The sequence below is a fragment of the Gadus macrocephalus genome, chromosome 7 (assembly GCF_031168955.1).
Source record: "Gadus macrocephalus chromosome 7, ASM3116895v1".
In the NCBI taxonomy this organism is placed as follows: Eukaryota; Metazoa; Chordata; class Actinopteri; order Gadiformes; family Gadidae; genus Gadus; species Gadus macrocephalus.
Genome location: NC_082388.1, coordinates 21,175,772 through 21,203,462, shown reverse-complemented (window position 1 = coordinate 21,203,462; position 27,691 = coordinate 21,175,772). Strand labels below are relative to the sequence as shown.

The 27,691-nt window shown below is 41.1% G+C and overlaps 3 protein-coding genes across 4 annotated transcripts; 1 reads left to right on the top strand and 2 right to left on the bottom strand.

Moving 5' to 3' along the window:
- Positions 1–1,501: 1,501 nt before the first annotated feature.
- On the bottom strand, positions 1,502–14,380 carry ubb (ubiquitin B). The gene is given in 4 exon segments (XM_060057336.1): positions 1,502–2,262; positions 4,414–5,106; positions 11,698–13,531; positions 14,289–14,380. Coding segments are annotated over 3 exon segments (3,216 nt in total). The 5' UTR covers positions 13,524–13,531; positions 14,289–14,380; the 3' UTR covers positions 1,502–1,565.
- Positions 14,381–14,520: 140 nt separating this feature from the next.
- Positions 14,521–17,663, top strand: cenpv (centromere protein V). The gene is made up of 5 exons (XM_060057337.1): positions 14,521–14,708; positions 15,733–15,825; positions 15,954–16,023; positions 16,109–16,223; positions 16,357–17,663. The coding sequence occupies exons 2-5, from the start codon at positions 15,734–15,736 to the stop codon at positions 16,494–16,496; spliced, it is 417 nt and encodes a 138-aa protein (XP_059913320.1). The 5' UTR covers positions 14,521–14,708; position 15,733; the 3' UTR covers positions 16,497–17,663.
- pigl (phosphatidylinositol glycan anchor biosynthesis, class L) lies at positions 16,522–27,400 on the bottom strand. Of its 2 annotated transcripts, none has more exons than XM_060057330.1 (7): positions 27,087–27,400; positions 25,974–26,073; positions 20,538–20,628; positions 19,590–19,657; positions 18,458–18,489; positions 17,192–17,325; positions 16,522–17,109 (listed from the first exon to the last, which is right to left on the bottom strand). In XM_060057330.1, exons 1-7 carry the CDS (start codon positions 27,352–27,354, stop codon positions 16,972–16,974), a joined length of 831 nt encoding a protein of 276 aa, XP_059913313.1. In that variant the 5' UTR covers positions 27,355–27,400; the 3' UTR covers positions 16,522–16,971. The 2 variants fall into 2 exon arrangements, with proteins under 2 accessions (XP_059913313.1, XP_059913314.1); XM_060057331.1 differs by having other exon boundaries at positions 16,522–16,914; positions 27,087–27,397.
- Positions 27,401–27,691: the final 291 nt, after the last annotated feature.

The following is a 27,691-nucleotide window of genomic DNA, read 5'->3' as shown; positions in this document are numbered from 1 at the left end:
ATAAATGAGCACCGTTAAATGGTATTGAAAAGCTATTTGGTTTTGACACTGGTTATCATTATGTGTAGACATTTTGCAGAAGGTTAACAAGATATTTATTTTGTCGTTTATATCTGCAGGCTCACACCGTTCAGAGAGGCAAAGGTCGAAAGTGAATTAGATGAGATGAGGATGAGATACGATTTTTTTTTTGAACAATATAAATGCTTAAATTGTTATTTTGAATCTATAATTTGTCTTTTTCTTCGATTTGAAGAAAAGGGAGAATCAGTCCCTGAAGACATGGAAAGTAATAAGTTCTCTGGTATAACCTCTAATAAGTTCACGTAACTTAATTTTCCTTATTTGGTAAAGCTCTTATTTCAACTATGTTAAGGCTAGCCTTCTAAATACCCTATAACAAACAAAATAAATGCAGCTAAAAGCCACCATTGGTTTATTCATGGTATTTAAACAAACATAAATGACATTGATAGTCTATACAGCGATGCAGTTATAATGCTGTCAAAGCAAAATCCACCAGAATTTATAAAAAGTGTCAACTTCTATGTTAAATTGTATTTATTTCCCAATTTTGTTTGCATTCTATTCTATTCAGTTATATTCTATAATATTGGAGTACAAAAGATTGTCCACTGAAAATTTCTCTTTCAGTTGACCAGCCTCCATGTTCAAGGAATGAAAGCAGCAGCGGACATGAGAAGCCCGCACCAGGCTACATTGCAGCTCCTTCAGGTACTTTGGTACCAATTGCATGCCCATCAGGAGATGCGGCATCAAAGCATTTTATTCAAGCTATAGTTGACTGAAACCTAGTTTGAATATAAACCTATAATTTATCATTCTAATATTTATTTTATCTTTTAGGTGAAGATCGAGAAATGTGTTAGCCTGCATCGGTTTCTTTGAATGGGTCTCCACTAGAGAATACCATTGCTGGAAATCCTTCATCTATATGTGGACCCCCTATGCCCATAGCCTGTAGGATTAAAGCCATGGTGATTTAAAATTCCAACTCACAGTGCCAAGTTATGTCACAAAACAAAGAACTAATGTAGGTCATTTTCTTCAAAAACTTTGTGTGAATCCACTAAGAACAAGGATAGGACTTCACCAAGAAAGGATTCTATGATGATTGATGATACTCCAAAGGTGTATTTCACCGGTTTTATAGCTTAAGCAAAATTGCTTTGATTTATTTTCTTAACTAGGGTAGTTCCTGAGATCTATATTAACTGCTGGTCATTTATATCAGGTGTCCATGTTCTCAGTTAGGTACTTGTATGTTTGACAGGCAGATTCATGGGCCTTTACTATGGGAGGAATATTTACCCTGTGCTTCTTGATGTCCAGTGTCATGGCCTACATATTAATGCTTAACAGCAGACCTAAATGCAATGCACAAAGCATATGGAGTGCTTGTTATCATTTAGTAGAGCCTTACTGTGACCGCTACCAGCTGGACCCACCTCCATCGTAGAAAAAATAAACAAGGAACAAATTAGTGTGCAATGCTTTATTAGGTCAGGGATTGCACTCAAATTGAATTAAAATATTGGAGAAATTCACTGGCCTCCCCTCAGACGCAGGACAAGATGAAGGGTGGATTCTTTCTGGATGTTGTAGTCGGACAGGGTGCGCCCATCTTCCAGCTGCTTGCCGGCGAAGATCAGCCTCTGCTGATCTGGGGGGATGCCTTCCTTGTCCTGGATCTTGGCCTTCACGTTCTCGATGGTGTCACTAGGCTCCACCTCCAGGGTGATGGTCTTGCCGGTGAGGGTCTTGACGAAGATCTGCATACCACCCCTCAGACGAAGGACAAGATGGAGGGTGGATTCTTTCTGGATGTTGTAGTCAGACAGTGTGCGACCATCTTCCAGCTGCTTGCCAGCGAAGATCAGCCTCTGCTGATCTGGGGGGATGCCTTCCTTGTCCTGGATCTTGGCCTTCACGTTCTCGATGGTGTCGCTAGGCTCCACCTCCAGGGTGATGGTCTTGCCGGTGAGGGTCTTGACGAAGATCTGCATACCACCCCTAAGACGAAGGACAAGATGGAGGGTGGATTCTTTCTGGATGTTGTAGTCAGACAGGGTGCGCCCATCTTCCAGCTGCTTGCCGGCGAAGATCAGCCTCTGCTGATCTGGGGGGATGCCTTCCTTGTCCTGGATCTTAGCCTTGACGTTCTCGATAGTGTCACTTGGCTCCACCTCCAGGGTGATGGTCTTGCCAGTGAGGGTCTTGACGAAGATCTGCATGGTTCAACTTTTAAAAAAATATCCACAAACAAAAGGCGATTAAAATAAATTATAGGCCTTAGGCCTACGCCAAAGACACAGAAAACGGTAGTTACAAGTATATTTCGCCTAAAAACAATGATAATAATCCCAAATAAGGGGAAAATACAATCGGACTGATACGAAGCAATTTTCTAGCATTCAGTACAGCAAACATCTTAGGTTGAGGTTAGCATCCCCTTTGTTTTACCAGAAATGTACCAGAAAACCGTAGTCATTCTTATCGGATAACAAACATTGACATTGAACCCAACACTCATGGATTTTAGTATCGTTGCACACAAATGTACTTAACGTTTTCTGTTAAATGTACACTATACTACTACGGATTATATTTCGTTCCGATTATAGGCATAACTGTTACTTTAAAATGGTTAGCTAGCTGCAAATCGAAATCGTTAACAGAAAAGTACACTAATGAGGCTAGGGGAATTACGCAATCACAATTTTTAATATATCTGTTTCGTTGTCGTTAAAAGATTATATTCAAACCATTAAATATATCAAACACAAAATACTTCGTACTTACCGTTGGGTGTGGTGTCGTGGTCTCTGTTTGCCTTAGCTGTCAATCGATGATCTGATGCAAGAAAAACCGTAGTACTGCGTTTATATTGGCGACGTCATCTCTCCATATCCATCCGCCTTTAAATAGTCCCAATTTTCTTTAGCTGTATGTTATCCCTAAACGTATCTGTAAACTTTACAATATTTTAACCGACGTCGACATGTCATTTTAGCAACAATATTATGTATGTTTTGTAATAAAAATCTTGTTATCTTTCGGTGCATCTGGAATTTGTTAGGAAACAGTGAGAAACCACCAGCAGCCCCTCTAACCTGCCGAATGGATGGTGACATCATTTACAAAGGGCTACTTCTATCTCAAGCCGTCATGTTGTCTCGATTTCTCTTTAAACGTTCGACATGACCACTGAACGATAAATTAGTCACATTTATGTTTTCTATTCTAAAGTGAAAGCAATGGTTTGAGATAGTTACTGGATTAATATAATCTGGTTACAATTGTTATATTTTATAATTGCTTGTGTCATAAAATATGTGGTCAGTAGATGGCGACACATACCGTGTCAAATACTGAAATACAGGCCATGAAGTTTGAGATTATCTTTATTTGAAGCCAATTTAGGCTATAGTAGGCACATATACTATTACCCTGAGCACCTAGAACGACACTCAAACCGATTAGCATTGTAACCATAATATGTCTTCAAACGTATATTGTAATTCCACAAAGACCAAATTGATTTAGAGAAAAAAAACATGATGGATGCATTGAAACCAATATCAAGCAAAACAAGTGATTGAGGACGTGGAAGTGTAGTGTAGTTTTAACATATCCTGTGCCAATTTATAACTCTATTCATAGGACAGGTATATCGGAATATGTATAAATACACAGATGCTTTGATTTTAATGTAATCTTTGCTCTTTTTTTCCGTACGACTAGGTCTTATTTAAGTATTTTGATTGTAGGCATGTTCGAACCTTTTTGAATACACATTTGAGTCCTGTACATACTCAGTTGGACTTATTGAGTTTAAATAGTCAGATCCTTTAAGTATGCAGGTCAGTAACAATCCAACTAGGCCTAATAGACCATTCTGCATTCATAAGGTTTGCATCAGCATGTGAAGCTTAATAGTTTCTTTAAAGTAAGAAATATGGCTCTGTTGCACCGATTTATGCCCCTATTGCTAATATTTAATAAATCCTCTTTTCAGTCTTTTGTAGAGGTTAGATTTATAATTTTGGAAATTTAGTGAAAAAATTGGTGTAGTCAAGTGGTTTCCAACAAGAATGGCTTGAGACAAGTGTGGGCTGGGAAAATGTGTAGAACTATAGGTTACAAATATGTATACGGTATAAATGTAGTCATCTGGACCACTAGCTAGTCTAAGAACATCAGTGGTTCGACAATGATTAATGCATTGGTTAAGTCACTGTTGCAATTTACAACATATCCAAAAAACGAGGCAAATTTTCATTTGAATCCTTTATTTGACTCCTGTTTTGCCATGTTTAAAGTAAATCGCATTTGTGATTTACAAATGACCAATGGCAACATTTAGGCAGTTAAGAACATGGAATAATTTACTGCCCCCCCCTAAGACGGAGAACAAGATGGAGGGTAGATTCTTTCTGGATGTTGTAGTCAGACAGGGTGCGCCCATCTTCCAGCTGCTTGCCGGCGAAGATCAGCCTCTGCTGATCTGGGGGGATGCCTTCCTTGTCCTGGATCTTGGCCTTCACGTTCTCGATGGTGTCGCTAGGCTCCACCTCCAGGGTGATGGTCTTGCCGGTGAGGGTCTTGACGAAGATCTGCATGCCACCCCTCAGACGCAGGACAAGGTGGAGGGTGGATTCTTTCTGGATGTTGTAGTCGGACAGGGTGCGACCATCTTCCAGCTGCTTGCCGGCGAAGATCAGCCTCTGCTGATCTGGGGGGATGCCTTCCTTGTCCTGGATCTTGGCCTTCACGTTCTCGATGGTGTCGCTAGGCTCCACCTCCAGGGTGATGGTCTTGCCGGTGAGGGTCTTGACGAAGATCTGCATGCCACCCCTCAGACGAAGGACAAGATGGAGGGTGGATTCTTTCTGGATGTTGTAGTCAGACAGGGTGCGCCCATCTTCCAGCTGCTTGCCGGCGAAGATCAGCCTCTGCTGATCTGGGGGGATGCCTTCCTTGTCCTGGATCTTAGCTTTAACATTTTCTATGGTGTCACTGGGCTCCACCTCAAGGGTGATGGTCTTGCCAGTCAGGGTTTTGACAAAGATCTGCATGGTTCAACTGTAAAAAGAAAAGAATACAAAAGGCGATTAAAATAAAGCATGGGCCATAGGCCAACGTCAAAGACACAAGAAACGTTCCAAATATAGTTAAATAGGCCTAAAAACAATGATAATATCTAAAATAAGGGGGAAATATCATCTTTAATCCAGTATAATAAACATTTTAGGTTGATATTATTATTCCATTTGTTTTAAATGACCAGCTAATGGTTGGTACAAGAAATCCGTAGTCATTCTTACAGGAAAAAAACAACACGTCGACATTGAATCCAACTGTCTTTGTTTCGAGTATCGTCACACGCAAATCTACTATGCTGTTAAATCCACATTATATTGAACAACGTATTATATTTCGTTGGATTTTAGGCTCAACTGTTATTTTAAAATGGTTAGCTAGCAGCAAACAGAACCCGTTAACAGCTAAACACGCTCTGAGGCTTGTGGATTGGAACGCAATCACAACGCAATCACAATAAAAAATAAAGCTGATTGGTTATTGTTAACATATATATTCAAATCATTACATATATCCAACACAATATACTCCGTACTTACAGTAAAGTGTGGCGTCTCTCTTGTTTCCTTAGAGCTGTCAATCGATTATCTGATGCAAAACATCGGAGTACTGTATTTATACTGGCAACGCGATCTCTCTATATCCATCCGCCTTTAAATAGTCCCGATTTTTTAGTTACTGTATGATATCTTTAAAACGTATATGTTTGCTACACAATGTTTTAATCGAATTGGCCGTGTCATTTTGGCCTTTAATGTGTGTATGTGTTTAGTAAAGCAAATCTTAAACCGCCGGTTATTCTTTCTAGAATTAGTCTGGAAACATTGAGAAACAGCCAGCTCTGAATGGTTAGTAATCATTTACAATGGGCTTCTCTGATCTCATGCGTTCATTTTGTCTCGATTTCTCTTTATACGATCTTGACCACTGAATGATAGGTTCGTTATATATTTTTTATGTTCTGAAGTCAAATCAATTGTTTGAGATAGTTATTGAATTAATAGAAACTGATTACAATTGTTTCATAGTCCAAAAATTGGTGTTTCGAGCGTGGCACATGACACCGTTATCCTATTTGTATTCATTGTGAGTGGTTTATATCACTAAAAGATAATAGGCCTATCAGTTACAAATACATTCATTTTCTAATTTATGTTTCTTAAAATATGTGGGCAGTAGATGGCGACATATACCGTGTCAAACATTGAAATACAGGACATGTGGTTCGATTTTATCTTTACTTAGTTTCCTCTTCCTTGTATTGTCTACCCTACCTGTTCCTAGTGTTATAACGTTAACATTTGTGCCTGGGGTAAACCGGTCAGAGGGGAGCACGGATCCCCTTATGCATTCTTCTGCTTGATGATAACAAAGTCAACTCTGTCCTTTAGGTAAATATTTCCCTGATTTTATCATTTAGAATTGCATTGTGGGGAGGGGGTGAAACTGTTGAATTAGCTCTGTCTATATATTCTGGGTTCAGTCTGCTTCTAGAGAGGAAACTAGTATATGCATACATTAAAGATCCCATGGCATGCTACTTTATGGATGCTTTAATAAAGATATTAGTGGGCCCCTAGCACAGTATTTGAAGACGTTCCCGAAATTCAGCCGTGGTGCAGAATTACAGCCACTACAAGCCAGTTACACATTTGAGAGCTTTCCCCAAACGTGCCGTTTCGGTGTATGTAGCTTTAATGCAAATGAGGAAGAGAGAGGCGGGTCAAGGAGGAGGGTGTGGCCCTGAGCAGCTTGCGGCCAAGGTAGTACCATGCGCTTTGTTTACAGTGGCTGTATCGCAATGGCAAGGCGTACAGCCTTTGGCCGTGTTCTGTAAATATTCTAGAACACTCCGGGTGCTCCGGCGGGAGTCCTGTAGTGATGGGTCGTTCGCGACCGAATCAGTTCGAATTCACAAATTCCTTCTCAATCACTTCTCAACCATGGCTGAAATAATGGTGTGTTCCTGAATCCTCGGATGCCAACCTTCTGAGTTGCACTTTTGAAGTCATTTGTCGGACTGTTTATTGTTAGCTAAATTAGCCTCTTTAGCAAACCAGCCCAAAAACAAGCAACACAACTTTACGTTGTATTGCACGCACTGCAAGACCATGCAATGTATAAATTGACATGGACATTAAAATGACCAACGTGGTACACATACAAAGAAAATCTCTTCACGGGCGCAGCCATTTTGTTGAGAGCATCATCACTGCTCTCAGTCTACTCTCAGATTTCCGAAAGCTTCTGAGGATTGAGGAACACACCATTGGACGCCAGACTTCCGAGTCGAAAGTCGAAGATCTCCCAGCTTTCTTGCGGCATTTCTCAGAGGCACGCCCCCTTTTTGTCTTCATCTTTCGGAAATCTGAGAGTAGACCGAAAGCAGAGATGACGCTCTCAGCAAAATGGTGGCGCTGTCACGTTAAAATTGTACCGGGGGCGAAAATTGTACCGGCCTACGTCATCAGTTGTTTACATCTTGACAACCTGCCTGGCAACAGACGACGCGATCGTCTGTTGCCGGGCAGGTTGCAAAAAACATTCGGCTCATGTTTCCAAAAGACGAAATAACATAATACAGATAACGGATCGCTAGATAACACTTGTTTTTACTTTATATTTGTATTGTATTTAATTGTTTAATCGAATAGCAACAGACGACGCGATCGTCTGTTGCCGGGAAACGGGCGATCGCAGGACGCGAATGTTCAAGAACCTATAATGAACCTATAATGTTCAAGAACCTATAAAGTAAAAACAAGTGTTATCTAGCGATCCGTTATCTGTATTATGTTATTTCGTCTTTTGGAAACATGAGCCGAATGTTTTTTGCAACCTGCCCGGCAACAGACGATCGCGTCGTCTGTTGCCAGGCAGGTTGTCAAGATGTAAACAACTGATGACGTAGGCCGGTACAATTTCCCCCCGGTACAATTTTAACGTGACAGCGCCCCTGAAGAGATTCTTTTTTTTTTGTATTTGTACCACGTTGGTCATTTTAATGTTGATTTTAAATGCTCTTACACACTTGATTACATTGCTACTTTATCCCAATCACCAATGTATACATTGCATTGTCTTGCTGTGAGTGCAATACAATGTAAAGTTGTGCTGTTTGTTTTCGGGCTGGTTTGCTAAGAGGCTAATGTAGCTAACAATAAACAACGACTAGCCAATTTCATGACACAATCACAAAGACAAACAGGAACGCTATAAATGCTCCGAGACTGGAAATTACGTCAAAAGTGCAACTCGGAAGACCGAGGATTCGGGAACACACCACAAGGATTGAGGAAAACAGCATAACCTCTACAGTCTCGTTGTTGAAATACCAGAGATGTCAGAGAACCAGACGTGTTATGCGCCATAACACCAGCAGCAGAATCGTTATCCAAATAACAAAGAAGTGTACACTGTACAGCACTTGCGTAACAGTGCGTGTATTCAGACACACGTGGCACTCGCACGGTCGTAGCTCATTGGGCAAAGCAGAGAAAGGGGAGGTAACATTTCCCTGTATGATGACATACGGGGAAGAATTCTAAATCGGCGAGTCCGAGCTTTGTTTTTTCAAAGGCAGAGCAGGATAGCTAGTGCTTTATTTACACCTCACACCATTTCTAGCTACTGGGGGACCATAGGCAGGCTAGGGGAACTCATATTAAGGTCAGAAAACCTCTTAAAGTGAAATTTTCATGCCATGGGCCCTTTAAAATGGGTTAATTGTCTACAACTATTGTGTTCCTTTTTGCTTGTAGAAGTCTAATCTGTCCTAGACTAGAAATAAAATAAAAACATTGTGGATGCGATGAATTCAATATCAGGCAAAGCAAGGGATGGATGAATGGAAAGTGTAATGTAGGTTATAATATCTCCTGTAGGCCTACCAATTTCTACCTCTTTTCATCAGACAGGTACTTAGCAATTGTGTTAGGCCTATAATCAGATGCTTTGTATTGTATGTTGTCTTTGCTCTACTTTCTGTCTAATGACCGTCTAACTACGAGTACATTTTGCCTTTTCAACATATTAAAGTTGACATTAGCCTGTGATTTTTAAATAGGCAGTAGGCGTACAACCAGAAACGTATTTTTTTTTGTTTTTAAAAGTGGTTATTTGTCATATATGATCGTAAGCAGTCATCTATGCTATTCTATCACTGTTTCTGAAATCATTTGTTAAATTCATCTAAAAATTTGGTCAAATCCTATATTTTCGCCATTCTCCTCAAGACAAAGCGACGTCCCGCTTTTCTGCGCAGACAGGTGGCATTATTTTCATGACGTCTGAGTGCCTTTCAATGTACTCTGACGTCACGACCAAGGGTCACAGGCGGCGGGGTGCGTTTGGATGTGCCAGCTGTTGTCTGCGGTGTCAGAGATAAAGTTGAGCTATTCGGAGTCGTATAGTATAACGCCACGCCCAAGGTGTGTGTGGATGGTGAGGCTCCGTCTGAGCAGCTACTCATTTAATACACTTGTGAAGATGGGTGAACATATGTCATCTTGTTTGGACATTGTCTGTGGGGTCCCCCAGGGGTCAGTATTAGGGCCAATTCTTTTTATCAATGATATCAATGATATATGCAAACCATCAAAGATTTTACAATTTGTGTTATTTGCAGACGACACTAATATTTTCTGTACGGGAGAGGACTTACAGCAGCTTCTGGAGTTAATTACAACTGAAATGAGCAAATTAAAAAAGTGGTTTGACAATAATAAATTGTCATTGAATCTAAGTAAAACAAAAATCATGTTGTTTGGAAACTGTAATTTAAATAATGACGTAAATGTTAAGATTGACGGTGTTGATATTGAAAGAGTGTATGTATATAAATTCCTGGGTGTGACAATAGACCATAAGCTCAGCTGGAAACCTCACATAAAACATGTTAAATCTAAACTGTCACGAAGCATCTCAGTCCTGGGTAAAGCAAAGCATATATTGGATCACAACTCATTGCATATTCTTTACTGCTCAATGATCTTACCTTATTTAAATTAATGTGTGGAGGTCTGGGGGACCACTTACAAAAGCTCACTGCTACCACTTGTCACACTTCAAAAACGAGCCATAAGAATAATCAATAAAGCTGGATATTATGATCACACCAACCTCCTGTTTTTACATTCCCGTATCATAAAGTTCAATGACCTGGTTGAATATCAAGTTGCACAAATCATGTTCAAAGCTAGAAATAAACTGCTGCCAGGTAACATTCAAAAACTTTTTTTTGACAGAGGGGGGTTACAATTTGAGGGAACAGTTAAACTTTAAGACACTGGCTGTACGCATGACTTTAAAATGTCATTGCATCTCAATTGGGGGTGTGAAACTGTGGAATGGGATGAGCAAGGAGCTAAAGCAATGTCCAAACATGATCCAGTTTAAAAAAAGGTTCAAAGCAATGATTTTCAAAAGGTACAGGGATGAGGGACAGAAGTAAGAAGGAAAATATAAAAATATAAATAATAATATGAATATATATGAAATAATATATCAAATATAGTTTAAAGAGAGATTATGAGGAATACAGGAAGTATATATTAAATAAATATTAATTATTGAACTGTGGAAAAGGGGGAGGATTAAATAAGTGTTACACTTCTTCCTACCCCTTTTCAGACATATCAATTGAATGTATGTAATTTTTTTTTCTATAGTGAAATAATTGGCACATCGCTTTTGTTTATTGTAGTGTCATGCTTTTTATTTTGTTTGGTGTTATTTGCGATGTTTGATTTGTATTTTGATACGTCTGAAATAAATGAAAATCAATCAAATCAATCAATACCAGGACGGGTTATGCTTCACTAACGCTACGGTTTACCCTTTCCTTGAGCTCTTCCCAAAACGCACTGATATGTGTTCGAATTCCTGCTGAGACAATGTGTTCGCTGGCTTTTATAATTTAAGTTTGGAATGTCTTTAGCACTAATTTAAGCTCCTTTTGCTTATACAATATTTTAAGTACACAGGTTATATTTATAATTTACAAATTGATATTGTACTTGTTTAGGCAATGGTTCACAACTGACAGCCGTTGGAACCAACTGTCCATAGGGACGGCCAGTGAACTTGTGGAATTTAACATGTCAAACATCTGAACCATTGATGTTCTTCACTTATACGTATGGAGTAATTGCCATATGAAAGCTTTTATAAGGTACTACTCAAGATAATTTATCGAATTCACATAGTAAGGCTGAAAAAATTCTGGGACTCGTTGTAGATTACAGGTAATGAGTGAGATCATCGTGCACTACAGTATTTATCAGCGTTACACTAGGCCTTAGCCAAGATTGTCCGATATATCTCTGGTGTTATGATGGGTCTTACTAGACACCTTGTTCTTCCCCTTACAGCAGATATAAGACAATAAATTGTGTCAACAGGTTATATGTTATATGATTAAGAACATACCAAAAAAGAAAAGATTATGCAGCTTTTAATTTGAATCCTTTATTTGACTCTTGTTTTGCAACATTTTAAGGAACAGAATCACATGAGTGATTAAAATATAGAAAAATAATGGAATCAGCGAGTTAAGAACATGGAATAATTTACTGCCCTCCCCTCAGACGAAGGACAAGATGGAGGGTGGATTCTTTCTGGATGTTGTAGTCGGACAGTGTGCGCCCATCTTCCAGCTGCTTGCCGGCGAAGATCAGCCTCTGCTGATCTGGGGGGATGCCTTCTTTGTCCTGGATCTTGGCCTTCACGTTCTCGATGGTGTCGCTAGGCTCCACCTCCAGGGTGATGGTCTTGCCGGTGAGGGTCTTGACGAAGATCTGCATACCACCCCTCAGACGAAGGACAAGATGGAGGGTGGATTCTTTCTGGATGTTGTAGTCAGACAGGGTGCGCCCATCTTCCAGCTGCTTGCCGGCGAAGATCAGCCTCTGCTGATCTGGGGGGATGCCTTCCTTGTCCTGGATCTTGGCCTTCACGTTCTCGATGGTGTCGCTAGGCTCCACCTCCAGGGTGATGGTCTTGCCGGTGAGGGTCTTGACGAAGATCTGCATGCCACCCCTCAGACGAAGGACAAGATGGAGGGTGGATTCTTTCTGGATGTTGTAGTCAGACAGGGTGCGCCCATCTTCCAGCTGCTTGCCGGCGAAGATCAGCCTCTGCTGATCTGGGGGGATGCCTTCCTTGTCCTGGATCTTGGCCTTCACGTTCTCGATGGTGTCGCTAGGCTCCACCTCCAGGGTGATGGTCTTGCCGGTGAGGGTCTTGACGAAGATCTGCATACCACCCCTCAGACGAAGGACAAGATGGAGGGTGGATTCTTTCTGGATGTTGTAGTCAGACAGGGTGCGCCCATCTTCCAGCTGCTTGCCGGCGAAGATCAGCCTCTGCTGATCTGGGGGGATGCCTTCCTTGTCCTGGATCTTGGCCTTCACGTTCTCGATGGTGTCGCTAGGCTCCACCTCCAGGGTGATGGTCTTGCCGGTGAGGGTCTTGACGAAGATCTGCATACCACCCCTCAGACGAAGGACAAGATGGAGGGTGGATTCTTTCTGGATGTTGTAGTCAGACAGGGTGCGCCCATCTTCCAGCTGCTTGCCGGCGAAGATCAGCCTCTGCTGATCTGGGGGGATGCCTTCCTTGTCCTGGATCTTGGCCTTCACGTTCTCGATGGTGTCGCTAGGCTCCACCTCCAGGGTGATGGTCTTGCCGGTGAGGGTCTTGACGAAGATCTGCATGCCACCCCTCAGACGAAGGACAAGATGGAGGGTGGATTCTTTCTGGATGTTGTAGTCAGACAGAGTGCGCCCATCTTCCAGCTGCTTGCCGGCAAAGATCAGCCTCTGCTGATCTGGGGGGATGCCTTCCTTGTCCTGGATCTTGGCCTTCACGTTCTCGATGGTGTCGCTAGGCTCCACCTCCAGGGTGATGGTCTTGCCGGTGAGGGTCTTGACGAAGATCTGCATACCACCCCTCAGACGAAGGACAAGATGGAGGGTGGATTCTTTCTGGATGTTGTAGTCAGACAGGGTGCGCCCATCTTCCAGCTGCTTGCCGGCGAAGATCAGCCTCTGCTGATCTGGGGGGATGCCTTCCTTGTCCTGGATCTTGGCCTTCACGTTCTCGATGGTGTCGCTAGGCTCCACCTCCAGGGTGATGGTCTTGCCGGTGAGGGTCTTGACGAAGATCTGCATGCCACCTCTCAGACGAAGGACAAGATGGAGGGTAGATTCTTTCTGGATGTTGTAGTCGGACAGGGTGCGACCATCTTCCAGCTGCTTGCCGGCGAAGATCAGCCTCTGCTGATCTGGGGGGATGCCTTCCTTGTCCTGGATCTTAGCTTTTACATTTTCGATAGTATCGCTTGGCTCAACCTCAAGGGTGATGGTCTTGCCAGTGAGTGTCTTGACGAAGATCTGCATTTTAGAACCTGAGGATAAATAAAAAAAAGTTGGTTGGTTAATACAAGTCTGAAACATTTCGACGAGTTAAAAATATTTAAAACTTCATTATGAAGTAAATTGTTAATATTAAGTAATTAGTCAATATAATTCCCAACGATAGCTAATTCTCAACGATAGCTCATTGATCATTGTTCCGGTAATGTATGGTTACGGGATTGCTTTCGAGAACGAATGCCAACGCAAGATCTACTGCAGTCAGTCGACAGTCAAGGAAAAAAAAGAAAGGGGCCGTCTTTCGACTCTAGGCGCCATTTTGATTTCAGTCGACCTTCTTTTGTTCAGCCTACCGCTAATGGAAGACACTCGAAATGTCGAGTCATACCTAGTCGCTGTCGAAAAAAATCGTTAGAAACATTTAGGTTTCATCAATGCCCTTGTGGAACAGAAGTAAAAAACGATTCGGCATTAGGGGAGTCACCGAATATTGATAAGTCAAATATTCTTAATATTGACACTTTAAGCCGTATGCGTACGTTGTTAAGTTTATGTAACGTTATTCCCTAAAGTCCAAGAATCATGCGTTTCGTCGCCATGGTTTAAAGCTATTATTCGCTTTCGATAGCATTAGGGAACACAAGGTTATCTACCGGAATCATGACAGGAGACTCCGTTAGAAATGGAGTCTCGACAACCATTATACAATGAAAAGAAACCGTGATCATTTATTCGATTTAACAAAAGACACGAACAGTATAGGTAAAAAAGACAAATAATGTTACTTACTATTCGTGGGTTTTTCAGCTCCCAAAGTCTTAACGTTCTGCTGCTCGTCATCGACTGACACAGTGCATTTATACCTAGAACAACACGTCACAACTCTATTACCATCCGCCGTCCAAAGTAGTTCTCACCGTCTTAAATGTCAAGTATAACCTTCAATTTTAGATATTATTCGGTGTCTTTTTACGGCCATTCACTAAATTATTTATATTAGCTAAATATACAATAAACGTTCATTGTTTATTCTTCGATTTTCGTTTTGTTTTTTTGCATCGTTTTCAAGCGAACCAAGGCGGAATAATACCTTTCTGTGCTTCGGCAAAAGCCCTGGAATTTTCCAGAACAACATTACAGGAACCAACCTCCAGGCTCTGATTGGTTCACCAAATGTTTGTCTCGACAGCAATTGGTCCCATGATGACGGTAAATAATGGCTCATTGTTGCCTCAATGTTGCCTCAATGCAAATGCATTAATCAGCCGCACCCTTCCTGGTTCAAAATGCAGCGATAGGCAACATTTATAATATACATCTTTGTATATCAAACAAGTCAACAGTCTCGACCGTTACAAGCCTGTTGAAAAGGTGTTTCTAACATATCTCAGGCGTTCTGTGCCAGAATTTGGAGTGTGTTGACAGTATGACAAGCAGGCGACGGTTGTGAACGTACATAGTTGAAAGTGGCAAAAATGTTTTCTGTCTAAACATTTAGCCCCATAATTACAGCTGAACATTATTGTGTTCCTAGAACATGGTCAATTAAAAACGTTTATACTTATATCTGTGAAGTGGAAATTAGAGGCCGTATTAAAAGACAGGGACAGGTTATGTGACATTGTCTACAATGACTCAGCGGTCCCATGTTGAATAATGTAAGCCTTTTCATTTTGGCTGTTCAGTTACAGGCAAGGAATGCATATTTATTCAGCTCACCCTCCTTCTTTCACAAAAGACTGTAATTTGATACCACCAAACGCGTGATGATAACCACGTCAGTCTTTTTTTCCGGGGCAGAGTTCTCTATGGGTAAGGTTCCGCCCAGCTGGACATGTTTGTACATGCCTTGTACTGTCTCAGTCAGATTTACTTCACATATTGACGGACGTCCGACAAATCAAATGTTCAACTGAAAGTAGGTCCACTGCCAACGTACGTCGAATATCTATTTTTCTAATTCAATGATAATAAACATATCTTGTCGTTCATATTCATTTCATCAACTCATGATGATCAATCGTATAATACGATAATACACTTTTATAGTCAATAGATTGGGTCAGACGGGTGGGTTGCAGGAAGCTGCAAAGTACGATTTCGAAACGTCATCAGGTTACACAAGAGTTCTTTCAGGTCTTTCGCGCTTGGCTTCAAATGTGTTGTGGTTCTAATAACGTCTTAAGCCAAAAACGTATTTGAGCCGTTTTAAATCTGTCTTGTTTTTCTACAGGATGGACCATGTAAAACACATCGGTGGTTGCCATTGTGGTGCTGTCAGATTCCAAGTGTGGAACTCCCCAAATCTTCATGTTTTCGAGTGCAAGTAGGCCATCTTGAGCATAACATAAAACTCGAGTCCCCTTTTCTGTTTAAAACAACATATATAATTCCCATTAAAAGTTATGTTGGCCTAGACTAGAGAGCTAATAATCGTTTTTGTTTTTTTCTTAGTTGTAGTATTTGCACCAAGAAGCAAAACCTCCATTTTATTGTGCCGAAAAAACAGTTCCTCCTTTTGCAGGTAGGAAAACGTCATTATTGTACTTAACAATTCAGTCGTATGAGTATAATTAAGTGTATACGTTTTCGTTTTTTTCATGTCACAGGGGGGGGAAGATCTGACGACATACACATTTAACACCCATGCTGCCAAGCACACCTTTTGTAAAATATGTGGCGTTCAGAGTTTCTACACGCCCAGGTCGAACCCCACCGGTTATGGCAAGTGTGACTCAATGCCCTATCATCATTAGACCTTCTATTTTGGGACACGTTTCTGGTCCTGCTTTGTTTACGGTTAATACTGATTGGGTTAATACTTGTGTGACGTTTCTTAATGTTCTTCTGCCCCTAGGCATCGCGCCTCACTGTCTTGATCCAGGTACTGTTTGTAGCGTGACAGTAGAGAAGTTTTGTGGGGAGAAATGGGAAGAAAGCATGCAAGCTCACAAGACCATAAGAGGCATGTCAAGCGCTTTGGAGGAGACCTTGTGATTAAAAGCAATAACAACTCAAAATATACCATAAGAAACCTTTGACCTCTGTCAAAACAAGTGCATTGTTTATTGAGTCTATATTACAAAGGAAAGAAAAATGAAACTCACTTAAATATAAACCCTACCAAGTTGAATCAAAGTTTCAGTATTTAAGATAGAAATCCCCCCAGATATATCAACAAGAATCCATTTTCGGCTTACAAAACTATATACATTTCATTATTAGGAAGCAGACACTATTTACAGTATAAGCTACAATCAGTGCATTGAAGTTTGTGTGAGGAACCCTAATAGATCTTCAGGTTCCTTGGTCCCCGTGGAAGCATTTGGAATGTATTGATGAACATGTAACGTGAAAAGAAGATGTAGAGGTGACGGAACCACAGAATCTGGGTCACATGGCAGAACATGGCCGCCTGAGGGAAAGAGATGAGAATATTTACATTTGAGTCATTCAAAACAGACACTTTCATTCAACGCTGACATACTGTACATGCGAGGAGAGTGATGAGAAGAGTCGTAACTTTACTAGGCCCATAAACTCGACAGTGGGATCTTTGAGATTGCCTCGGAATCACAAGACTGTGATCCCTGGAATGATACGCCTCGCCCTGTTGGGGACGTGGCAGTGTCAGTGACACGTGAGAGCCCTAGCAGCCCCAGCAGGTTTAACCACTCGGTTTACAGCCTCACCTTGGCAATGGCATAGCCCCTGGGGCCTGTGACGCAGCACAGGGCGGAGGGCCAGAGCCAGCTGACTGGAAGCTCCAGGAAAGACAGGTACTTCCTGAAGAGGCCCACAGTGTCCAGGCTAAGCAGACAGCAGTCTGGGACAGACGGACACGAGGCACAGATACCGGTTAATGCAATTGAATGTTCTGTATCCAACCTCAGCCAATTGTTTATCTGGGTCACCAGCCTCAAGTAGGCCACTATGGTTGACGATGTATCGTTAATAGTCAGCCGTTATGGTTAGAGTGGGAGCGTAGAGTGGAGGAAATGGCATGTGGTTCCCTTTAGTAGAGCAAAGGTCCCCCTTATCAGATTAGATTCAAGTCAACTCAACACATTTGTAAAATAGGTACAAACAGTATTGCTGCTTAATTATTAAACCTGTGCTGTTAAGTGGTTTATAGAACGTGAATAAAAAACCTTGACAGAGTCACTGGTGTGTGTGAGTAAAACCTTTTGGCAGATTGTACTTAGTTTAGCATGTAGATGAGGTCTAAAGATCAATAATAGGAATTATTGTATTAAATATATACCAATACTATTTAGTAAAGTGCTTTGTCTTTGCCTTCATACAAATGCATTCAGATTAAAATTAGTTCTCCTTTGTACAGGCTGTGACCATTTTAAAAGTATGTCTAATGGCAGGACTAATGCAAATAGTTCATAGCATTAATCAAAAAAAGGGTTGAGTGATTTGTAAAAGCCAACCTCTACAATGCCCGCAGCTAAAAACAGATTTCCCCATTAGATTGTCTTGTGTAACCATAGATCCCCATCACTACAGAAACATCCTGTTTTCCGAATACAATAGACCGCATGCTGTTCATGAAGACGAAAAAGCGCTTTGAGTGGCCACTGGTTAGAAAAGCATTTTAGAAATGCAGTCCATTTACCTTAACGTCAGTTAGAGGTTTTTGTTAATTTGACCTTCAAGCTCATTAGATAAGGGTACATTTAAAGCTGGAGAGATGTTTATCGAGTTCATCTTCTTTAGACAACCCAATTCTGCCCCCATCAGATGGAATTGTATACATGAAACAGGGAAGACGGACGCCATTGAACAGTAGAGGGCACTACAGACTACAAAGCAGCACCATAATCAGTAATCCCGGAAATCAATTCTTATTTTGCTTCCCTTACTCACACATTTCTATTACTAGTCAGACAAGAAGCTTTTATGATCTAATCTCTTCGATTATTATAAAAGGATAGAATGGTCAGACCTACCGTCAGTAACTTGGCCCGTGGAAGCAAGATGACTATTGGGAAGACGAAATAAAACAAGTCAGATGAAACACGTCTGAATGATTACATTTGATGCATTACTGGGTCTTTCTCACCAGTTCACATTCTGGATCTCTCAGGTCATTGCGAACGGAAAACGTGAATATCTGGATGATCTCAAAAGGCTAGGTATTTATATTCCCAATAATGCATTGAATGTATTGACCAGCAGCTGACATTGTACTCCACACTGTGACATGAGCAATTGACAATTGTCCATGTGTGCAACAGTATTTCTTAAGAGTCACCCTCGACCCATTCTAATCCAAGTGCACAAAATATGGGAAATGGCCAGGAATGGCCTCTTATGCAAACATATTTTGAGGAGGTTTGAAGGAAAAATAAAGCCTGAGAGCAAGCCCTTGGGAAAAACACTAGTTAGAGCACATCCCATCTCTAAGAGAGAGAGAGAGAGAGAGAGAGAGAGAGAGAGAGAGAGAGAGCGAGAGCGAGAGCGAGAGAAAATCTGGCAGAGAAAGAGAGTTAATCTGCAGTTGAGGTCTGCATACTGGATGTCAGCCAGCAATGCTCACTGAGGCTCAAGTGACAACTGCCAACTTACTGGTCAACTCAGGCATTTGCACAGTGTGTGTGTGTGCAGAGGCGATTGTGTAGGAACCGCATACAATAGACAAGCATCAACCCCCCCCCCCCCCCCCCTTTTTACTATTCATATAAAGCAAACAGACTTTTGGCTGGCCTCTGCAAACTACACCTCCACCCACCGCCTCCACACTCCATCCCCAGTGCCCAGCCATCCCTGCAGCTCAGAGCTCTCTGGGAGCCAGTGTTGTGCTGTGTTCCAGCTAGGGTCTCCGGTTTGGATGACCTCTCTGCTATGTAACAGATGAAGTATCAGAAATTGTACGAGTTTGTGTGCAAGTGTGTGTGCATGTGTTGATGTGCATGTGCATGTGTCTTGGCGTATGTGTATGAGTGTGGGGGAGGGAGTTTGTTGGGACGCCGGGCGAGGGAGGTGCTGGAGTGTGCCTGAATCGGGCAGAGCGGGCCGCGGGAAGGCCAGTCCTCGGATTTCTCTGTGCCCTTTGATGCGGGAAAAAGCCAACGTTGGTACCTGACCGCCTCGTGGATGGCCGTGTGGTTGGCATGGCCGCTTACTCCTCTTCCGTCAAACGTCAGAACCTGCAACGAAAAAAGGGTGCGCCGACCCCAAGCTCAATCAGTCAACAACACAAACAGTCTCCAACAGTTGGAGACCGTTGGAAAACAAAAGTAATGCAAAAAAGGGTATGGATTTTGGATTATGGATATTCACAGGGAAGACGTTCATCTCAATGATAATCAAATTATCTGCAACTTGAATCACAGTATATTACAGCCCGAGTGACACACCACTCGAAGCCTGATCAATGTGGGTATCCATAACTTGCCATCCTATTTGCATTTGTAGACAGTGAGTGCACAGCAAAAAGCACACTGTAGTGTGCGTTTCTGGTGTGTATTAGCTGGTATGTTCCTCCTGTTTGTTCTCGCTTAGTCTGATAACAACCTGCCAAGCCCACATCAGGGCTTTGTGAGCTGATGCTAACCATTCTGCCTTTCCCAGCTACAACTATTTTTATTCTTGGTGAGATAGAAGTGAGACAGATGCAAAATACACCCAAATTCCTCCCTGGTAATGGCGCAGAAGAAAGTAATTTGGATGAGATAAGAATCTTTATGTGCAGTGCACAACTATTTGTTTTTTAGAGGCTGTGGCTGCAGCCATCTCAGGGATAGGCTCTGTGCAATCATGTTGGCTGAGTGCCAAGGGGGAAAGTGAGGCATACATCGTTAGCATATGGTCATTACGGAGACCACAGATTATAGCCAAGATCATAAACTAGCAAAGCTGTTGGCCATAAATTGATGTCACTCAAGAAAACATATGGATTCATGGCCCAGAGAAAGCCTCTGTCTAGTGTTTGACCAAAACCTGCTAAAAATGAAGTGGGCGAAGGATGTTTCGTATTTGTTTCCTTTGAATGTTTTTGTAAATATTGAGTTGGTTTTCAGCCCGTACCATGTTGGAGGAGTGGGATCTCACGTGCTTCCTGATCAAGGAGGAGATCAGGGAGATTCTCCATTCTGCACTGGGGTCATCTGGAAGTTCTCTGCAAGCAGAAAAGAAAGCCTAGTTAGTATATCCAGGTGCAGCAGGATGTGACATGGAAGAGATACAGTGAAACTGTACGTTACTGTGTTGAAAATGTGATGCATTGCATTTAATAGAGAGGTGTGGTCTGTTTTAGAGAAGGGCTAGTTATCTGTATTTTGCAGAACAGTATTGGCAACGGCTAAATCCAAGCAGGGAATGCAAATCCCAGGATGTGCTGAGGTTAAGGCAGAGCATCCTGTTCTGCTGAAACTACAGCCCTGGGACCTCGTTTAGCATCCATCACATCCAGGTTCTGTAACTCCTAAATCTTAAAAGAGTTGAACCGAAAAATGAAGTTCATAGAATAAAAATTGAATCACTTGTTTCGGTTGATTTGGTTGCAACCCCTTGTATCCAGAGACGTTGGACAACAAAACAAACGGAAGGCGTGATCGAACTGAAAAAGGACCCAGACGGTCTCGGGGTCAAAGGAGTTCAATGCACGACAATGTCCTGAGGCCTACATTACCAAGGCATAGCCGCCGCTCCCTCTTGCTAATGAACCATGCATCCACTACACTTTCCAGAAACACATAACTGAAAATACGCTTGCAAATGAGAGCACACTAGCAAGGAAAGCACAGTATCAAATTAGATCACTAGTCAGCCCAGTTTAGCCATTGATCCCACGTGACCAAAGACGTACAATACAAACAACGAAAACAACTGCGCGTCATTAGTGAAGCATAAAGATCGGGTTAATGCGATAAGATGACCGCAGATGGCCTGGCCCTGTTATGATTGAGTTTAGCCGGGTGATCGCAAGCGCATGCACCCTATCACACACACACACACACACACACACACACACACACACACACACACACACACACACACACACACACACACACACACACACACACACACACACACACACACACACACACACACACACACACACACACGATGACTGTGTATACTTTGGAAGGGGGGATAAGCAGTGGACCCAAACGCCCCCCCCTGCCACCCCCATTATTTTTTTTTAAACAATGAGCCAGGACAGTTGAGTCATTAGGTAGAAGTGATAGATTGAGACACAAATCAAACTGCTGTCACCGGGGAAGGGTCAGGCATGGAGTAGCAGGGGAGGGGAGGGGGGCGGAGGGGGGCAGGGGTGGTTACACTGACTAGGGGCTGGGGTCACTGGGAGTTTGGTGGTCAAAGTTCAAATGATAGTTAGAATGTATAGATGCGTCATCTGAGTAGCAGATTGTTTCCAACCAATAAAGAACACAGAATAACCATGCCTCTTGCAAGAGAGATATATATAGTTATATAAAGAACTTAACTGATAACAGCAATACTTTTTTCCATTTATTTGTATCCAAGAGAAACGAAGAATGCAAAAGTAGAATAACATAGAAAACAAAAGATGGAAAATATATATTTGATTATTAGACCAATGCTGTAACTATTTGCTTGTCTCTGGTTGTTGTCTTTAAATGAACTGGGGAAGAATCTGTTTATAAGCGCCAACAGCATTGGAGCTTTAAACAAGCAAATAGGAAGAAAAAAAACAAGGGAGGCAGCTAAGAAAAATGAACAAAAGATGGACACCTGACCTTTCTCAAGCGAGATGCAGCCAGAGAGTCTGCTTCACTATGGCAACAGAGCCAAATGTCCTAGAGTAACCTTCCCAGCTCCCCTGCTCTAGCTTTGCATGGGGCGTCTAATTGCTTGCAGGCATCTGTATGCAGTGGTTGAACTTTGGCCCAGTAAACCGATTCTGTGTGCGTGCATCTGTGTGTCGGTGTGTGTGCATGTCAGAGAGGGCTCATTTAGTCGGGTCACATGTACCCCAGCCCTCTCAAACTGCCAGGCTTCTGTCCACACAGTCAGATTATGTGTGCTGCAGAGAATGGTTGAGATGCCACCGCCTTGTTGACATTATTCCCCCCCGCCGCATCATGAAGTCACTGCTGAAGATACGCAACTACTAAATAGTATTTTTCTTACATGCACATTTAAGGTTAACACTACCCACATTTTTCAAAAATGAAAATTCTGTTATGCAATATACAAATGTACAATACTACTTTATCCCACTCCGACAAAAGCGAAGCACAACCAGTCCTTGATGGCAACCCGAGATCAACCAGAAACGTATAAAAATTCTTCATTGCTTGTGACTGAAGAACTTAAGAACATGCTATGGTAACGGCTTAGGGTCAGTGACGGAGCTCGTTAACAAACCATTGACCAACCGTGCTGGTGTTCATCGTTGACTCTGCTTTTGGGGTCACCATTCACATCCTACCTCTGGTAAGTTGTGTGTTTGCATATGTCTAGGCTAGTCTTCCTAGACAAACTCCAGGAAAAAAATAAATATAAGAAATCCTGGGAGTAATTTCCAAGCCAAGACTTCTTTCTGCTTTCAAGAAGGAAAATATGAAGAGACAGCCAGGGATTTGCCAGTTCTACTGCTTGACAAAGTAGCATTAGTTAAATGTAAGGCATTATTAGCTTAAATAGAAGGGTGTGAAGAAAGAGATCAAGCAATGGGTATCATGTCAAAAACAGGCCTTCCAATGCCCTTGAGAACTGAACCTGATTAGACAGGTTTACTACCTCAAACTTCATATTTCCATTTCAAGTGTGACAAACTCATTGGTTGTTAATGATAGATGCCTATGAACTTACATCTCCAACAGAAACCAAACGAGAGAGCCACATACCAATCAAATCCAGGTAAAGAGAATCTTTTTTCTGGATATCAAAAAAATGTATCACAAAAAGTATGTACAAAGTAAAGAAAATACATCCCAAGCCATCCAAAGCATCTTCATTGAGTTTATTTTATTGCCATCAACTGACAAATATGAGAGATTGGGTCAGGAATGTACATCTGCACATACTTGGTCTGTTCGAAAGTTAGGAGAAAACAGCCATTTAGAAGCAGATCCGAATGACCTACATTGAAAGGGTCTCAAGGTTGTGCCAAAACGAGTCCCACAGTTTCAGCAGACATGGGAAAGAAATCGGGGGAAGGAGAGGGTTGGGGGTGAGGGTGAGTGGGAGGAGTGGATGAGAGCGAGAGAAGGCGGGATAGGTGTGGGGCTTTCAGATTAAACAAATAAATAAGATGAAAAAGTAAGATACAGAAGATAATAAAGGTCTAGTCTGGCTGTCTGTCTGGCTGTCTGTCTGTCTGTCTGTGTCTCTCTGTCTGTCTGCCTGTGTCTGTGTGTATGTGTGCGCGCGCATGTGCATGTTTCTCCCAGCACGCAACCCAACAATGTTCCGCGGGGCAGACGATCTAGGCTGGCTTCCAGTCTATTGCAGCCAGTTCCGGGTTTGTGGCAGCGTTCCTCAAGCACTCCTGGTGAGACGGCCCGCTGGGACTCACATGTAAGCAGCCCCAAGTTCTCAGAAACCCAAACATCTTTTTGGTAAAACAGCTTGGCTTATTTGGAGAGTGAGAGAGAAATCCTCTGGTCGATTCAAACATTGCCTTCTCTGCTATGTGACTATGCAAGCTAATAAGGCAAGACCAGTCAGACTATGTGGCACTATCCAGGCATGATAGAACTCGGTAAGCTTGTAGAAAGAAGACCATCAATATGCATCGACATCGACTTCAATATTTAGCCATTAGGTGTATGTGCTGCGTGAAACACTTTTTCTGCTACTGTAATGTCTGAATGCCCCAGTGGGAATCAAGGTAATATTAATATTGGGCCATACTGCACTCTGTGGTCTTTTATGTTTTTTAGGGGTCCAAGCCAACAGGTTGGATCCCTATTGTTTTTGTAGCGATTATTTTTATACTTCCCGCCTTGAAAGTGGGACCACAGCCCAAACCGTAAATGGTGCACACACGCCAATTGCATGACTAGATCCAGGTCCGGCACCGCTACTCAGATAACAAAATCCAGACACGCCGGTCCCTAGGTGGCGCTATACCAAGGAATACGCGTTTGGGGCTATAACTCCCACACCGAACCTCCCACAGTCCAAAACGTTATACACACAGATTCACTGGAGTCTGCTGCATCTTTTGGCATAGGCCACGCCCATTTGCGTCTATAATTCGCTAAAATCGCGAAAACCACTAAACTGCCTTTTCCCTACTCCTCCCACATTTCTTGTTATATTTATTATCTATAGTACAAACAAGGTTAAACAGCTTCAACTTTGTATCAATGGATTTCTCGCTCGTGGCAAAAAAACGATCTGAGGATTATATTTTATAATCATAATGTAATCATATATTCATCTAAATATGATTTTTCTCATTTCAAATAATTTATGTGTACTCTGAGATTCTTATTTTTAAATCAGTCTCTGATTCAAATAGGAAAATTCACACAAATGACTTTATCCCTTATGATCTCTGACAAAGTGAACAACATTAAATGTTTGAACACACTATATTTCAAATATAGTCTGTTCATATGAATATGGCTATGCCATACGAATAGCCATCATGCAGCTGCTGATGGCTATGCGCGCACAACTCTGAAAATGTAACAATGCGACAGATGGCCAGGTTTTCCTTTCCTTATATAAGATAGAGTATGTAGATATAAGATATATATATATTTATAGTTATGGCTTCACCACGGTACATATTAGACATTCATGTATTTTATTTCCTTTATAATCTGTATAATTCCTTTGCAATCTGTATGTACAGTCCATAAGCTTTAGTGTTAATAATAAAGTGTTTAATAATAGTCTTCACCGCCCAAGGTAAACTTCTTCATTGGGAACTATGTGTTTATATAGGTGTAGGCCTACTCCAATTACCAAAGGGCCAACAACCATCGAGAAATGCCATGATACACTGTAAAATCAGGGATGAAAATCTAATATATATATTTATTTATTTAAAAGGGACAGAGCACATGAATAAATATGAGGCTATTAGAGTAAACCATGTGTCTAATACAACCACACTCCGTGGTTGCCCCTTACTGCTGTGGCAAGAATAGAAGGGTTTGATTTGTGGTTCACTCAGTCCACGTCTTACAGACACTATAGGCATGGGGGGCAGGGATATGTCCTCTATTATACTGGGATATTTAGTAGCCATTTTTGTAGCTGCTGGACAGGGAAAATGTGTATTTTGTGTTTTTCCTGATTATTATGACATATTCTCTGGAACATGTTTTCTGACAGACTACTGTCTGTAAACCAAATTTCATTAAATATATATTCTAATAATAAAGGTATTCAAAATATATATATACCCATTGTGTCTTTTGTGTTTTTTTGGTGATTTCCTTACTCAAGCCCGATATGTGAGTAAACGATCTGTGTTCTGTATGCCTTGGATGTCGAGTTTCAGTGCAGACTTACTTTTGATCAAGTATGGTCACGTGAGAGGCTGGTATCCCCAGTAGTGCACAGCTGTTGAGCAGTTCCTTTTTACGCTGAGTTCCTTGATTGTAGTAATTTCCTGTTTCATATATTTTTTAAAGAAGTGACCATATGTAAATACAATAAGTAACAAATGGTCTTTATCGGAAAGGTTATTATATAAAATGTAAATAGAGTCTGCATCAGTAGGGTAAGACAATAGTTTTCCTATAAATGTCCAAGTAATCAAATGATACAATACATATCTGTTTAATCCGTCTATTTATAGTAAGAGTGCAATACATTCATAATATTTTACTTTCACTTTAATAGTCAACTAAGATACAGTAATCTGCAAATTCTGTGATTTAATTATTATAATTAAAACCAAAATTGTGCATTAAAACTGAACCCAAGGACAATAAATGGGTTGCACAACAGTTCGCAATAATATTAATGCATATATATTATGAATGCATTAAGGCAAAGGTTTTTTGGGCTTGAGGGTGCAAAAAAGCACACAGCAAATCAAATATACTTAAAAAAAATGTTTTACTCTCTTAAGGTAATTAATATTACCTTAAGGAGTAACACTAGGTCATCTGAATCTCACTGATATTTGAGGAATAAATAGCCACATCCAAATTGTGGTTCATTAAACTTTTTTCAGTTTCAAACCTCAAATTGAATAAAGGTCATCCCTTTTGTTTTGCTTTAATAGCCAAAACAATTATATTTAGACATTTGTTAATATAAAGATATACAAGCTGTAATAAAAGTATTTTTTACATGTAGATATCAAAAGGAAAAAAAACATAGTTTGTTATAGGCTAGATTATCATAAAACATAAGGTTGTTAAAATGATATGCAATAAAATTCACAGATTTAAGAAATGAAGATTTCATTAAATTAAATAATGTTCCAATTTAGGTGTCAGGACATGATTGCGATGTGGGGGAACTGGCAGCTATCGAGTGACGTTGAAATACAACGTGCTGGCAATGGGTCAGCGAAAGTGTAAGAAAAATATAACTAACCCAAAACTGGAGATTCAGAATTGAAATGTGTAACACTTCAGATACATTTTATGTTTCGTTATTATTGTACTTTACCTGCTGATAAACAGAGCAAGCGAACAGTGGCATTCAATTCCACGAGTCGTATAATTGTTGGTGCGAAAAACATACATTCATCATCTGGATGTGCAGTTACAATTAGTGCTCTAACATCAACATCGTCTGAGGCTGCTATGGCACCCCTGTTTGATAAAGAGTTTACTATACATTTTAAGGATTTATCCACTGTTCGTCGATTTCGGTAATAAATGAATGTAATCCAAATAAAGTAGAATATAACCATAGGTACTATGATGATGGACATTGTTTTTACCGCTGCGATAAACAATCCGTGTGCAAACAATATCCTCAACGTCAATGGTTCCACAATAGCGTAAATAGCGCATTCTAATGGATGACCGACTATCTCGTTAAATCCCTTAACTACGGACTGCTACACTTGACAAAGACAAATCCTGTTTCATAAATATTCATTCTGTTTTTATGATACATGAGTAACAGTATCTAGCTTTCTCAAGCTAGTTTAACATATATGTTGAGAGCTTGAATAAAAGGCGCATGCAGGATTTTCTTTGTATTCATTACAAATATTTTTGCTTTTTATGCATTTTATTATATTAAAAATAATCACGTCTTTGTAA